This window comes from Malus domestica, chromosome 10 (assembly GCF_042453785.1).
Source record: "Malus domestica chromosome 10, GDT2T_hap1".
Taxonomy (NCBI): domain Eukaryota; kingdom Viridiplantae; phylum Streptophyta; class Magnoliopsida; order Rosales; family Rosaceae; genus Malus; species Malus domestica.
In genome coordinates this window covers 24,941,337-24,954,990 of record NC_091670.1, presented here as the reverse complement: position 1 = coordinate 24,954,990, position 13,654 = coordinate 24,941,337, and the positions used below count along the sequence as shown (strand labels likewise).

Sequence of the window (13,654 nt, the reverse complement as noted above, 5' to 3'; positions counted from 1 at the left end):
TAATAAATGGCCTATCATTGCTTTAGTTTAAGACTTCTTCTTTTCTTAATACAAGATTGATTTCAGCTTTAATACATGTCCTACACAGTTACACAGACAGGGACTCTGATATTTACACAAACAAATCCCAGTTAAATTATTAAAAAATTCAGCTAAACATGCTTTTGATTTGATTTACTTTTTTATTGGTCTTGTCCATTACGTAATAATGGCATTAATTGAAGATTTGAAGGTGGGAAATATTCAAGAGCTGAGCTGGTGCTGTCGTGCTGTCCTCTGCTGAGACTGCAGGCCAATCGTTATGAATTTCTTTTAATTTTTTACCAAATCTTTATTTTTAGCAAATTCTTTAACTTTTTTTCTTTATATTTCTTTTGGTTTGTTAAAGTTAAACCTACACGGCCTTGGTTCAACTGGTTCTCTCCTCTCAAAACCCCATTAGTTCTTCTCACATACTCTTCTCTAAGAAACAGAGCATCGTGTTCATTGGCCTTCTTTCGTTTTCGTTCGAGCAATATTCCAATCTAATCAGTATTAAAAGTTGATAATTCGTACTTGAGGAATATTGTTATAGCCAACTTAATTACGTAAAACACGCGTTTAGAGGGTGATGGAACATGTAGCAGAAAGCTCAGCAGGGAGGGGGTGACGTGCAGGGCGAGGACAGAGGGAAAGCGGCAGGTGTCCAACAGCCACCGCTCTGTTCCGAAAGCTGCTTAACGAATGAGAATTGCTTTATTTTTTATTTTTGCAATAACCCCACGTTTCGTTTTCGTGGAAATTATAAAAAAAAGAGTGAAAATATCATCCGCAAAGAGTCAAAGTCTCGAACTCCTGACGGTGTCGTGGCATTCGAAGACAGACGCACACAACAGAACAGACCCACCATCAATCAAACGCCTATATTTCAGGTAGAAACGTTATTACCTTTTGTTGTTGTCTTTTGGTTTTTGCTCATGTTCTTCCTTTGTGTCTGATTTTTGTCTTGTTTTATGCAATGGGATCACTTTGTTGCTAGGATTGCTGAACAGGGTGATCAAGAACTGGTTCGATTCGTTGATATTTGATCTGGTTTTTTGTTTTTTGATTGGATTGGTTGGTTTTTCCTGAGATTTTGTGAAAGGGTTACAATTGGTTTTGATTTTTGAGTGGAAAGATGAGTGGAGCCGTTCTTGTTGCTGTTGCTGCTGCAATTGGTAACCTGTTGCAAGGATGGGACAACGCTACTATCGCAGGTAAATCTCTCTTTTAGTATCTACAACTCATGCCTGTCTTTTTTCAACATTTGAAAGTTGATGCTTTTAAGATTGAGAGAAATAGTCACTTAGATGCTTCAAAGATTGGCCTTTTTAGCTTTGTTTTGATTGCTAATCGAGTTCAGTTCATGGGTCTATCCCCGAAATTTACTTCATTGCAGTCCTTGATTCGTTTTTTCTTCCAGTAGTATTGGTTTTAGGTTAAGCTTATGCGATTTTGGAGCTTGGTTGAGTGAACTTTTTGGTTTTTCTTGCAGCTTCTGTTTTGTACATAAAGAGGGAATTCAACTTGGAAAGCGAACCAGCTGTGGAAGGGCTGATCGTGGCCATGTCGCTTATAGGGGCAACTGTGGTAACATTTTGTTCTGGGGCTGTAGCAGACTGGTTAGGCCGCCGTCCTACGCTGATAGTCTCTTCTGTCCTTTACTTTCTTAGTGGTCTTGTAATGCTGTGGTCTCCCAATGTTTATATCCTTCTCTTGGCACGGCTTTTAGATGGATTTGGAATCGGTTTGGTGGTTACCGTGGTTCCACTTTATATATCTGAGACAGCCCCACCTGAGATAAGGGGATCGTTGAATACCCTTCCACAGTTTCTTGGCTCTGGTGGGATGTTCTTGTCGTATTGCATGGTTTTTGGGATGTCGTTGACAGATTCGGCCAGTTGGAGGTTGATGCTTGGGATTCTCTCTATTCCTTCTCTTGTTTATTTTGTATTGACTGTGTTCTTCTTGCCCGAGTCTCCACGATGGCTTGTGAGCAAGGGACGGATGCTTGAGGCTAAGCAAGTTTTGCAGAGGCTACGTGGCAGAGAAGATGTCGCTGGTTAGTCATTTTGTTCTGATTATCTTCGATTATTTGTTGTGATACTTAGTTTCTAATTAATTTGCATTGATAGTAAAGTTTTCAGCAATTCATTTCTAGATCAACATTGCAGATAGCTTTCTGAAACTAAATTGGAGAACCGGTTTCAAAGGCAAGTTTTGGGTAATTGGAGCCGTCATACTTAAAACCCTACCTTCTCACTTTGTCTATTTTTGTGAAGCAGAAGTCCTTTCTGTTTTCTTATTTAGCTCTAACATTACGAAACCTTTTTCGAGTTAGCATAAAGGTGGTACTTTTTCTTTCTTACTTCAGATTGCACAATCTGCTGTGGTAGCCATTATAGTAGGAAAGTACGTGCCATTTACTTCTGCTATATAACTATTCCACATGCAATGCTGCATTGTTTGAATGGTATTTGATCCTTCTTTGGCCAACAGGTGAGATGGCTTTACTTGTTGAGGGTCTTGGAGTTGGGGGTGAAACGTCTTTTGAGGAGTACATAATTGGCCCAGCAGACGACTCCGCTGATGACCACAATTTATCTGCTGAAAAGGATGAAATCAGATTATATGGGCCTGAACAAGGACAATCCTGGGTCGCCAAACCTGTCACAGGGCAAAGCACTCTTGGACTTGTGTCTCGACATGCAAGCATGGTAAATCAAAGTGGGCTTGTGGATCCTCTGGTCTCGCTCTTTGGCAGTGTACATGAGAAGCTCCCCGACACAGGAAGCAAGGGAAGTATGCTTTTTCCGCACTTTGGCAGCATGTTCAGCGTGGGAGGGAATCAGCCTAGACATGAAGAGTGGGACGAGGAGAGCCTTGCCAGAGAAGGAGAGGATTACGCATCTGATGCAGCCGGTGGTGATTCCGATGACAATTTGCACAGTCCATTGATCTCGCGTCAGACAACAAGCATTGAAAAGAACGTGGGCCCACCTCCCCATGGAAGCCTTGCTGGCATGAGAAACGGCAGTCTCATTGGTGGAGAGGGAGCTAGTAGCACCGATATTGGTGGCGGTTGGCAACTGGCGTGGAAATGGTCTGAGAGAGAAGGCCAAGATGGACACAAGGAAGGAGGGTTTAAAAGAATGTATTTGCGCCAGGAGGGTGTCCCTGCATCTCGCCATGGATCTATTGTTTCGATACCTGGTGGCAATGCACCGAACGACAGTGAGTTCATTCAGGCTTCTGCTTTGGTGAGTGAATCGGCTCTGTACTCACGTGAACTTATGAATCAGCATCCAGTTGGACCGGCAATGGTTAACCCAGCTGCAACTTCTGCAAAAGGGCCAAGTTGGAGTGATCTTTTTGAACCTGGAGTGAAGCATGCCTTGGCTGTTGGGGTGGGAATGCAGATACTTCAGCAGGTATTGAAAATTCGTTTACTGAGAAGTCTAATAATTTGCTCGTGTAACCTCGACTGGACCAGTCATGTTTGTTTTTTTCTTTTCCATGCAGTTTTCCGGTATAAGTGGGGTTCTCTACTACACGCCTCAAATTCTTGAGCAGGCGGGCGTTGGCATCCTTCTTTCGAACTTGGGCATTAGTTCAGCTTCTTCGTCTCTGCTTATCAGTGCAGTGACAACCTTGTTGATGCTTCCTAGTATAGCCATTGCCATGAGGCTCATGGATATAGCCGGCAGAAGGTAAATATATATTTTTTGGTTATATCTTGACATCTTGCTTGAATGGCTAACTGAACGCGTACTGGTTTATATTTGTTGTTTGAAGCATACGATTTCGTGATCCTCAAAATAAGATGTTGAACATCAGTTATGTTTCAGTTTTGTTATGTTAATGTTAAATTTATGCATCACATTTTCTCATGTAACAATTTGGAACCATTCTTAATTCAGGAGCTTGCTGCTCGGCACAATCCCTGTCTTGGTAGCGTCTCTCGTCATCCTAGTCCTCGGAAGTCTTGTGAATATGGGCAGTGTTGTAAACGCATCAGTTTCGACTGTCAGCGTTGTGCTCTACTTCTGTTTCTTTGTTATGGGGTTTGGTCCGATCCCCAACATACTCTGTGCAGAAATCTTCCCCACCAGAGTTCGAGGCCTCTGCATTGCCATCTGCGCCCTCACTTTTTGGATTGGCGACATCATTGTCACCTACTCACTTCCAGTGATGCTCAAATCTGTTGGCCTTGCTGGTGTCTTTGGCATGTATGCAGTTGTGTCCGTCATAGCGTTTATCTTCATTTTCTTGAAAGTTCCGGAGACCAAAGGTATGCCCCTTGAAGTGATTACCGAGTTTTTCTCTGTTGGTGCGAAGCAGGCTTCAGCTGCCAAGAACAATTAACTTGATCCATGTTGGGTTAAAAGTTTTGACGGCTGTTTTATCTTCCTACTTTCGCTTCGAATCTACATTTTCTTTACTTGTTTCGGAATTGGTACGGTTGATCCTTGTAGAAAGGATCATTGTATAATTATCCCTCATTTGTTATACCAGATAAAAATGATAAAGAGTTGTGTGTACAATTTGTTCCGAACGAAAATTGTGGGTTAACCAACCTTCATATGAAAGGTGATTGCTTTACTATTTTACTTGTCGAAATTTATCTTCCTCTCCCTATTGGAGCTCCAAAATCTGGAATCCATGAGTTCGAAACCAACTTCATCTCTCTTCCACAACACAATGCGCGACTAGACGGGCACGAAGAGCTGCACTGCAGCCACCTATCAACGCAACTCACATGGAATCCGTGACAACAATATGGCTACAACCCTATGACATCTCCATCCACAAACTCCATCAAGCAGATTGCACATTCTGCGAGTCTTGCATCAACTGCTGCTTCGAGTGGCGACGATCGGAGGTTTTCCGGTGAAAAACATTTAAAAACCAGCTAGAACTTTTAACCACCAACTGTGAGTTCAAACATCCAAATCCAACTCTGTAGTATCCAACTTTAGAGCGTTACTCAATAAAGGGTGATTTCCAAACTCGTTTATTTTAGAGCAGAAAAAAAAAAGTGCGGAAATCACTTCGCTTCTAAAGCCATGCATTAAAGATGTCACAAGAGAGCTAACTACATTGATATATGTGGGGCAGCCAACACTTGTGCTCGAAACACTTCGTTACGCAGTTCTCAATTTTTATGTGAACACAAAATGCAACAGAGACGCAAAAAACACCTCCTTCCTCGTACTACATTTGTATACAAAACGACCTAATCATTTTGATACCGAGCCGCTCTTAGTCTAGTGATATTTCTTATCTTGGAATGGTGCTGACAAGTCTGGCGCCAACCCGGTCGAGTCTACTCACACTCGCCGCGGCCTTTAACTTTCCCTCCTTTAGAAAGGCCGCCACCATTTTTTCTCCGATCATCTTTCCTTTCTCGGGATCATCCGTGACCGCCACGGCAGTGGGACCTGCCCCGCTAATGGTGCACCCGAATGCCCCGGCCTCGATTGCTGCCTTTTTTACAGCGTCCATACCGGGAATCAGCGGAGCTCGCCGCGGCTCCACGATCTTATCGCTCGACAAAGCCCTGCCGAGCCTGGGCAAGTCCCCCTGCAACACCGCCGCAACAAGGGCCCCGGCCTGGCTTGAATTCCAGACATGATGGGCCATCCCCACCTCCGCAGGCAGCGCCGCTCTCATCTTCTTCGTCGGAGCTTCAAACTCCGGCGTAGCCAACACAAAAAACAATTCTTTACCATCTGGAAAGATCAGCGGAATCAAATCCAACGGTTCATAGCTCCGAATCAATACGAACCCGCCCATAATAGCCGGAGCTATGTTATCAGCGTGGTAACCGGAAACCTTCTCCTCCGATTTCAGCCCCGCGATCACCAATTCCTCTGTCCCCAATTTCCCGCCAAAAATTTCGTTGACCGCAACAGCCGCGGCGGCCGCGCTCGCCGCACTGGATCCGAGCCCGGAGCCCAAAGGCAAGCCCTTTTCCAGAGTGAGGGAAAGGCCCACCGATCGGACTCCGAGCATCTTCATGACTTCGATGGCAGCGATTCCGGCGCAGTTCCAGAGAGGGTTCTTGCTGAGCTTCTTGGAGTTGTGGTCACCGGAGATCTCGGAAATGGAGATCTCGCCCGGCGACACCTGGGGGTCGAGGGTGAGAGAGACGAAGTCGCCGAGGCCGTCGACGGCGCAGCCCAAGAAGTCGAAGCCGGGGCCGAGATTGGCGACGGTGGCGGGGGCGAAGGCCTTGACGGAGGTGAAGACGGGTTCGGGCTCGGTGGAGGTGAGGGGAGGTCTGGAGGGGAAGGAGAGGTTGCAGCGGAGGTGGAGGGGTTTGGGCTTCGATGATGGTGATGGGATTGCGGCGAAGAGCTTGAACGGAGATTGGTGGCAGATCGCCATTGGTGTACGGACTGAGCAGCTGAGGGAGCTTGAGGGGTTTTAGGATGGAGGAGAAGATGCTTGTTGGGAAATGGTAAGGATTTTTGAGATTTTTGAAGAAATGTTATGGGCTGGGCCGGGGGTTTTATGTAGTGGCATAGCCACTACTAAGAGAAATTTAAAAGATACTTTTTATTTTTTATTTTCCTATGACTTTCATCTTAAACAGCATGAATCATTTTACCACTTTTATCTTCGAGAGCATTTTTGTTCACTGCCATAATTCAGGTGTATATTCATTATATATCTAATCATTTGTAATGTGTTCTTTTTATTTAACTCTAATTAACTTTTACATAAATGTTATTCTTTTAATTTTGAAAAAAAATTAACCAAAATTTAGTGAAAAAACACGTGGCAGAAGATTAGGTGCATGTTCAACATACACGTAATAATCTGTCACGTAGTATGACTGTTCACTTTTATTTTAATCTATGACGTGATGGGTTGTCTAGGAAAGAAAAACCATACAAATATTATCGTAAATGCATTAATATAATGTACATTATTGGTGACAATATAATATCGATATAGGCTAATCAATTGATTTGCCTCTTAAAATGGTCATTTAGTCTGACTTTACCTTTTAAAGCTGTTTTGTCTCACTTTGCTTTATAAAACTGTTATTCTCGTTTTATTTGGTCTCAGTTCACCCCATTTTTATCTATTTTGTCAAATAAATGTTGAATTAAAGGGTAGTATGAAAATTTTATTTTTGACACAACTCTTTGCCTCAAACTTGCCGGCTAAAACAGTCCCAATTCCGTCTTTGATAACTCTAATTCAACCTCCGTCTGTCTCTCTTGCAGATTGATGCAGAGCTGTTGCAATCATTGGAATCAATGAGTGGCTTGAATTAAATTTTGAAACACAACTCATTATCTGCTTTTGAAACACAACCCATTATTTCTTTTTGCAACGACTGTAGCTATAGTTCCACACCAATCCACAAAAGAGACAGACAAGGCTTTGAATTAGAGATCGAAAATGGAATTGAGATTGTTTTAGCAGCCAAGTTGGAGGCAAAGAGTTGTATTAAAACTAAAATGTCTATACTACCTTTTAATTTAACCTTTTAATTTAACGATTATTTGACAGAATGGACAAAAATGAGATGAACTGAGACTAAATGAGACGACAATGACACTTTCATGGGATGAAAGTGACAGTTGGGGGTAAATAAATTAATAAGCCTATTGATATATACATTTTTTTGATAATGAGCATCGATATGTATATTACATGTGGTCTAATATCTTAGTGGATATAGTGCTTGATTTACAATATATAACTATCCATGCGTCCTAGGTTCAAAACTCTCATTCCTATAAACTATTGTAATAATTTCGAATCCTTGCCCCTCCCCCGATAATAAGAAATTAAAAAAATACATCGCTATGTAAATTAACAATAACAAATCGATGGTCTATTTCATAACCAGATACACCAACTAAATGATAGCAATATATTACTCGAAAAATGAAATGACAATTCATTACCAAACAAAATGAGATGACACCACTTTATTTATCCAAATCACATGATTCTGTGTGTAGTGACCAAATGATATAGAAAACAAATTTGATGATCCATTTTTTTCCGAATATTAATACAAAGGAGCAAAAGATAAAGTATGATATGAATCGTTTTTGGTCAGAAAAATATGAAATGATTCACTTCTTAATCATGTTTAATTAACGAGTTGGCCAAGTGTCACTGTCAGCCCTACGCATCTCTTGAGAGTTGTTGATTTGTATTCTCTTGGAAGCACTCCTTACCGATTGATCATCTTCCTTTTCATTCACATTTGGTACCACGCTTTCGTTGCGTTTCCTTTTCGACTTATTTCTCTTCGATTCGTCTCTCTTTTCGTCGACGAAGGACAAGAACGTGAGGAGATGTGTTAAGGTAGAACGAGAGCTGATGTTTCCGTGGCTCGAAGGCTCAGAATGATCTTCAGCTTCGGGGGTATGGCGTTTGAACTGGCGTAACACGGAGAACAAGTGAATGAGTAGAGCAATAAAACATACAGCGCCGGCGATAAGGAATAGCCCCCAAAAGCTTTGTAGTTGAAGCTGGTCGGATACGATGTCGGAGGTCTCTGAAGCACAAATCTTTCTGGAGAGCCATTTGTTATAAATTCTCTGGACATCACCATTCTCAGAGAGAGTGAGTATGGCAGTTGACATGTCAATTGCCAAAGGAGAGTCTCTTGGAAATGCCTACAAAAAAAACATGTATGATGTAGTCGAAACAGTTAAATGATCGTTCTCAGATATCTGACATGTTATGTTGTCAAACTGTAAATATGAACTCAACACGCAAACAAGATTTCACTTCGTTGAGTGGTCTAGATTGAAGTTTGATAACGTAAAGCATGTCAGACTGCTCGGCAAGAGAAAATTTTGAAACGGAAAGTATCAGTCTCCGGGCGGATTAAGCAATTTAAGACCAAAAGTAGTTAAGTTGAGGTACTCACAAATCCCCACCCACTTTTGGTGAACTCCGACCCCCTAATTGAGAACTCGCAATTTTCTGAGAGGAAGAGTTCTATGTATGCTCTTTCATCAACCACAGCAGCAACAGTTTTGTCCTTAAGCGCGGTTGCATAAGCTTCTGGTGAGCCGAGAGGAACTAGTCTAGACTTTGGGATGTTGAGCTGTTCAACCAAATAGCTCTGAGCAAAAGATCCGATTTGGAATCCTATAGGTGCTGTGCTAGTTATCAAGGTATCGATGCCGGTGATGGGGGATGATAATTGTTGTACTGTGAGCATTGATGTCAGGCTAGCTGTGTAGCTTGAGTTGATCACTAGAACTACGAAAAGCCAGATGATAAGCACCGTGCGGCCTAGTGTGCTCCCGATGTTTTCTCCTGAAAGTTCGAAATAGATCTTTTAAACTCGCATCAAGTTCTTGGTAAGGACACAACATTTGGGGCAAAATTGAACTTACTATGAGCAAAAAACATGGTAGAGAAGCTAAACCTGAAAAACAAGAGAATGAAGGCAGATGAGCCAACAATTTTTCGTGCCACCACGAATCCCAGTCTCTGTAAATTAGAATCTATATGCAAAATCCGTGTCGGAATGTTAAATGTACAAAGTACTTACCATAAAATTGTGACAACCTGTTTCCTAGGAGGGCCTCGGAACTCATCGTTTTTTCTATGTTCAAGAATCCATATCACCAATCCAATGACTAGGAAGAAAAATGCTGTGACACCCCACATAAATGAAGAAAATGGCTGTAAGAATGTCCAAGCGGAATTTGAACCCCTAACTGGAGCCACCACAACTAGCCCTGACTCTATATACGGCTGAGTGAAATCCACAGTCCTTGTTCGGTTTGTGACGATCGCAATGTCACCCACAGCAGCATCAAAGTTCTGCAAAAACAAAGGTCTAAATCAGATGAAAATTTGGAAACTTTGTGCTTCCCAATTTTATTGTGACAAAATAAGTTCCGGATACCCCTGTTTGTTTTTATTCTCTCTTGCTTTATTCAAACAAAGGTCAGGAACAAACAGGGGTGTGCAGGAAGATAAAAATAGTGTGAAAAAATTGTTGAATTTTTACTTACGCCTGAAGCAACCATGTTTACAAGCTCATTGTAACTAGGGTTCTTGAGGCCATCACCAAACAGAACAAAGCTATATGGAACTGCGTAAGGAAGCAACTTTATGGCTGCAACGAATATCTCAATGCAGTATCCTTCAACTACATCAGTACCACTTGTTCGTGACACAAAGTCTCGAAAGCTGACTCGATTTGGTACTCCAATTCTCAATTTCTCTCCATTGTTTGGAAAAACCCACCCCCGAGGCTTAACTGTTGTCCCTCCGGGCCATACAACAGTGTCCAAACTATGGTTCGCCTTAGACCGGTTGAATAATTTCTCAGGGGGCACAAGAGATATACCAGAGTAGTTAGACCAGTATCCAGTTGTTTGATATCCATTTTCGTTTGTATTAATGATTTCATAAGAAGGATTCAACAGCGACCTATCTGGATGAAATGCCACCGGACCAGTCAGACCGGTGGTATTTGTGCGCAAAATATTGTCCAGCAACTGCTTCCCACCTTGAAAAATGCTCAATGCACCCAGATTCAAAGTCCCTCCTTTAAGACCACCAATAGGTCCTGTACTAGTGATGTTGGAAAAGGCAATGCTGCCCCCTTGTTCGAAAAGCAAATCTATAGCATGAGCAAGCATCCAAACTGTGTCATAGGCATATAGACCATAAGGATTCAACCCGATAGTGCCATTACTCAACTCGTTCCACCTCGCTATGAAATCTCTTTTTCGCTTAGAATCCGGTGTGTGTGGACGAAGAGTCAGAGCGCCTTGGATGGAGCTAGCGGTTTTTGAAGAAAGAGGGGAAGTTGAATCCAAAACAGTGGACAGCCAAGTTGTGGCTATCCAGACATATCCACTCTCCATCATCCCAAGTTCTTTAGCCACATTGAAAACTAGGAGACCAGATTTGGAGAATGTGTGTAGAATAATCACTCGAGACTCCATCATTCGAACCTTTATCAACAATTTTTTTACATCCTCTCGAGTTGGTGTCGGGTCAGGTGGAAGCACTGCCTTGTATGAAATCTTGTGGCGTTTTTCGGCGAGTTTGTCACCGAGTGCAGCAACACCATTTCGGCTGTTATCATCATCGGTGAAAATCGCAATCACCTCTGACCAACCGAAATAACTAACAATATCTGCAATAGCAGCCATCTGGGATTGATCATTGGGTGCGGTTTGAATAAAGTAAGGGTACTGCAGACTTGCTAGGGTGGGGTCCAGCGCCGTGACTGACAGTAAAGGGACACGTAGGTCATTGGCAAGATGTGCAAGTATGTGAGCCATCACAGAATTTTGTGGACCAAGTATAGCGAATGTATCAGACTCCATGTACCTTAGTGCTGTGATCAACAAAGAAACAAGAACTACAAATTCAAGTACATGTTATTGATGCATTTTCGACAATATTAGTATAAATATCGATGCACCTCCTACGCAGAGAATTTCTGTTGTAAAAACAGGCTTACACAAAGCGAAAAAGAATATTACCTCCAATGAGTCCGAGAAATCCGCTGTAGTTGGAATCATGAAAAGATATGGACAATTTAGTTTTGCCAAGAATGCTTGGATCAGCATTCACATCATTCCCGGCAGCCTCAATGGCAATCTTTAAGACTTTTCCGTTGATGCTGCCAGCTGCGAACATTGCGCCAACATTCACGACAGCATGTCTTGAGGCTGCTTCTGTGGAGCCTTGTATGCAGACAATGAGTATCGACACAAGCCAAACTAGATTCATCGCGATACTAGAACTGAGAACCTCACAAAGTTTTGTATATCGAAACAAGGTGGACAAATGAAACAATCGAATTCAGCTTTGAAATCACATTCAAAGTAAGAGTTAATTACAAGAAGCTTGACATTCAAGGGCCTTTTCATTCAGAAAGCATAATGAAGAAGAAAAAACAATTGGTAATTCAGACAGACAGACAATTTCCACCAAAAGCAGAAATCTGTCTCCCTAAAGCAATATTTTAGATATATAAGGAATGCCCACCAAACTCAAAGCATGAATAAAAGTGAAAAGTTCAGGTGGGAGGCAGGCAGAGAGGAATATTACCAGAGCCAGAGTAATGCTCACCAAGTTTCACACTCCTGTTTTCTCCTTCCGCACTTCTCTCTTTCTTCTAGCTTTTTTGGATTGCTGAAGGTGAAGCAATGAAAGAAAAAACGAGAGTATGATAATGACTACTGATGGATTAATTAGAAGAAACATTAGTTGAAAGAACAGTTCCATAAGAAAAAGGAATAATATTTATATTTATAAAAAAGAAAAAGGAAAAAACAAAAATGAGCACTCAGTAAAGTAAAGCTAGCTAGAAATTCAAAACTCGAAAGAGAGAATGGAGCCGAGGCAAGTTCCATTAATTAATTAATTCTTATGATAAGATTACTTCAATCAAAGGAAAGAGGGCAACTTGGCACGAGTTTGCTTCTCTTTTGTATCAGTCACACTTTGAAACAATGGCATGATTGAATTGTTTAAAGCTAGTGGGAGGGAGTGGTAAGTGAGGTACAACGTTAGTCTATAGGCCAGAAAGTGTAAGACAATCACTAGCCCTAAAAGCTTAAGATCGCGTGGAGAGGTAGACCAATAGGGGATGCAGACAAACATATAGCTGTCGCTGCACCTGCCTACTCTCGGAATACTCTGATACCATGTTAGACAACCACTAGCCTCAAAAGCTTAAGTTACCGAAGAAGGGCTTAACAACGTATATCAAGTTTGAGTCAAGAAAATAACCAAAGGAGATTTTCTTCTCCTTTTGTGATTGTGGGGAAAATTTGTACTGGTGAGATTTTCTTTCATTTTGTTGGGAAAAGGCAAGAAGTTGGAGAAGAACAAGGTTTAAGCTCGGTACTTGTCCCATTGATCATACGATGACATGGTGAAGAGATCATTTGAAGATATGACGTCTCTGAGTTACTTTGCCAAAGGTGCTGTGGGTTTTCAACTTTTCACTTGGAGTGAAAGCTCTTGCTGCGACTGCAACCAGGAAGCGCTTTAGGGTTTGTATAAAAGGGACTCTCCCCAGTCCACGGCAACAATATTCTTCATCTCAAACTTAAGTTTGTAGAACCTACATTGGGGTAGTGATTTGTTCTTTTAACTGTTACCCTTGCTCCAAGTTATGCGGGGGTTGTGACAGGAGGGACTAACACACCGGCACATAGGCCGGCATAATTGGGGTTGATCTCAAAAGTAAGCTTCTTGAAGCTGCTAAATCTGCTTACATTCGGATCTTTCAAATCCAAAGAGTTGGAGCAGTGTTCACGATGATTTTCAGCTCACTAGGGTTTTTAGTCTTCTCTCTACTGGGGAGAAAATTGATATGAGTTTTTGCCTAAGATTTCTGATGGAGAATTGGATTTGGAAGAATTCGCATTCCATGTGATGATATGTAAATGAAATGAACATATAAAAGTTAAACCTCATCGACTCATTAATCTTTAACATTAATTTTTAAGCACATTTACATACTGCAAATAAAATTGGATTACTGTTTTTCTTATACAAACGGAGTAAATGCTGTGTGTCTAGTCAGAGTTTATGCATCTACTCGCGGATGCTCTTCTATATTTTGTATCCTTGTGTTCTGTGCAACTCTCATTTCTCTTCGCTTCTC

General features: G+C 41.8%; 3 protein-coding genes across 4 annotated transcripts; 1 reads left to right on the top strand and 2 right to left on the bottom strand.

The window, feature by feature from the left end:
* Positions 1 to 234: 234 nt before the first annotated feature.
* On the top strand, positions 235 to 4,623 carry LOC103445287 (monosaccharide-sensing protein 2-like). Of its 2 annotated transcripts, XM_008384277.4 has the most exons (6): positions 235 to 911; positions 1,019 to 1,235; positions 1,514 to 2,080; positions 2,518 to 3,449; positions 3,541 to 3,728; positions 3,939 to 4,623. In XM_008384277.4, the coding sequence occupies exons 2-6, from the start codon at positions 1,157 to 1,159 to the stop codon at positions 4,381 to 4,383; spliced, it is 2,211 nt and encodes a 736-aa protein (XP_008382499.3). In that variant the 5' UTR covers positions 235 to 911; positions 1,019 to 1,156; the 3' UTR covers positions 4,384 to 4,623. The 2 variants fall into 2 exon arrangements, with proteins under 2 accessions (XP_008382499.3, XP_008382498.3); XM_008384276.4 differs by lacking the exon at positions 235 to 911 and having other exon boundaries at positions 923 to 1,235.
* A 446-nt stretch (positions 4,624 to 5,069) lies between these two features.
* On the bottom strand, positions 5,070 to 6,520 carry LOC103422185 (homoserine kinase). Its single transcript, XM_008360221.4, has one exon. The coding sequence runs from the start codon at positions 6,406 to 6,408 to the stop codon at positions 5,299 to 5,301; it is 1,110 nt and encodes a 369-aa protein (XP_008358443.3). The 5' UTR covers positions 6,409 to 6,520; the 3' UTR covers positions 5,070 to 5,298.
* A 1,395-nt stretch (positions 6,521 to 7,915) lies between these two features.
* Positions 7,916 to 12,159, bottom strand: LOC103422221 (glutamate receptor 3.2). Its single transcript, XM_029109836.2, has 6 exons — positions 11,517 to 12,159; positions 10,029 to 11,368; positions 9,560 to 9,834; positions 9,402 to 9,433; positions 8,927 to 9,321; positions 7,916 to 8,669 (listed from the first exon to the last, which is right to left on the bottom strand). The coding sequence occupies exons 1-6, from the start codon at positions 11,764 to 11,766 to the stop codon at positions 8,142 to 8,144; spliced, it is 2,820 nt and encodes a 939-aa protein (XP_028965669.2). The 5' UTR covers positions 11,767 to 12,159; the 3' UTR covers positions 7,916 to 8,141.
* Between the last annotated feature and the right edge of the window lie 1,495 nt (positions 12,160 to 13,654).

Excerpts from the sequence above, each read along its gene's own strand:
- LOC103422185 (XM_008360221.4), bottom strand. The coding sequence starts at position 6,408 with ATGGCGATCTGCCACCAATCTCCGTTCAAGCTCTTCGCCGCAATCCCA.
- LOC103422221 (XM_029109836.2), bottom strand. The coding sequence starts at position 11,766 with ATGAATCTAGTTTGGCTTGTGTCGATACTCATTGTCTGCATACAAGGC. Across the intron at positions 11,369-11,516 it reads ATTTCTCGGACTCATTGGAG|CACTAAGGTACATGGAGTCT; the intron begins GTAATATTCTTT and ends TGTTGATCACAG. Across the intron at positions 9,835-10,028 it reads TAAACATGGTTGCTTCAGGC|AACTTTGATGCTGCTGTGGG; the intron begins GTAAGTAAAAAT and ends TTGTTTTTGCAG.
- LOC103445287 (XM_008384277.4), top strand. The coding sequence starts at position 1,157 with ATGAGTGGAGCCGTTCTTGTTGCTGTTGCTGCTGCAATTGGTAACCTG. Across the intron at positions 2,081-2,517 it reads TGGCAGAGAAGATGTCGCTG|GTGAGATGGCTTTACTTGTT; the intron begins GTTAGTCATTTT and ends TTTGGCCAACAG. Across the intron at positions 3,450-3,540 it reads GAATGCAGATACTTCAGCAG|TTTTCCGGTATAAGTGGGGT; the intron begins GTATTGAAAATT and ends TTTTCCATGCAG.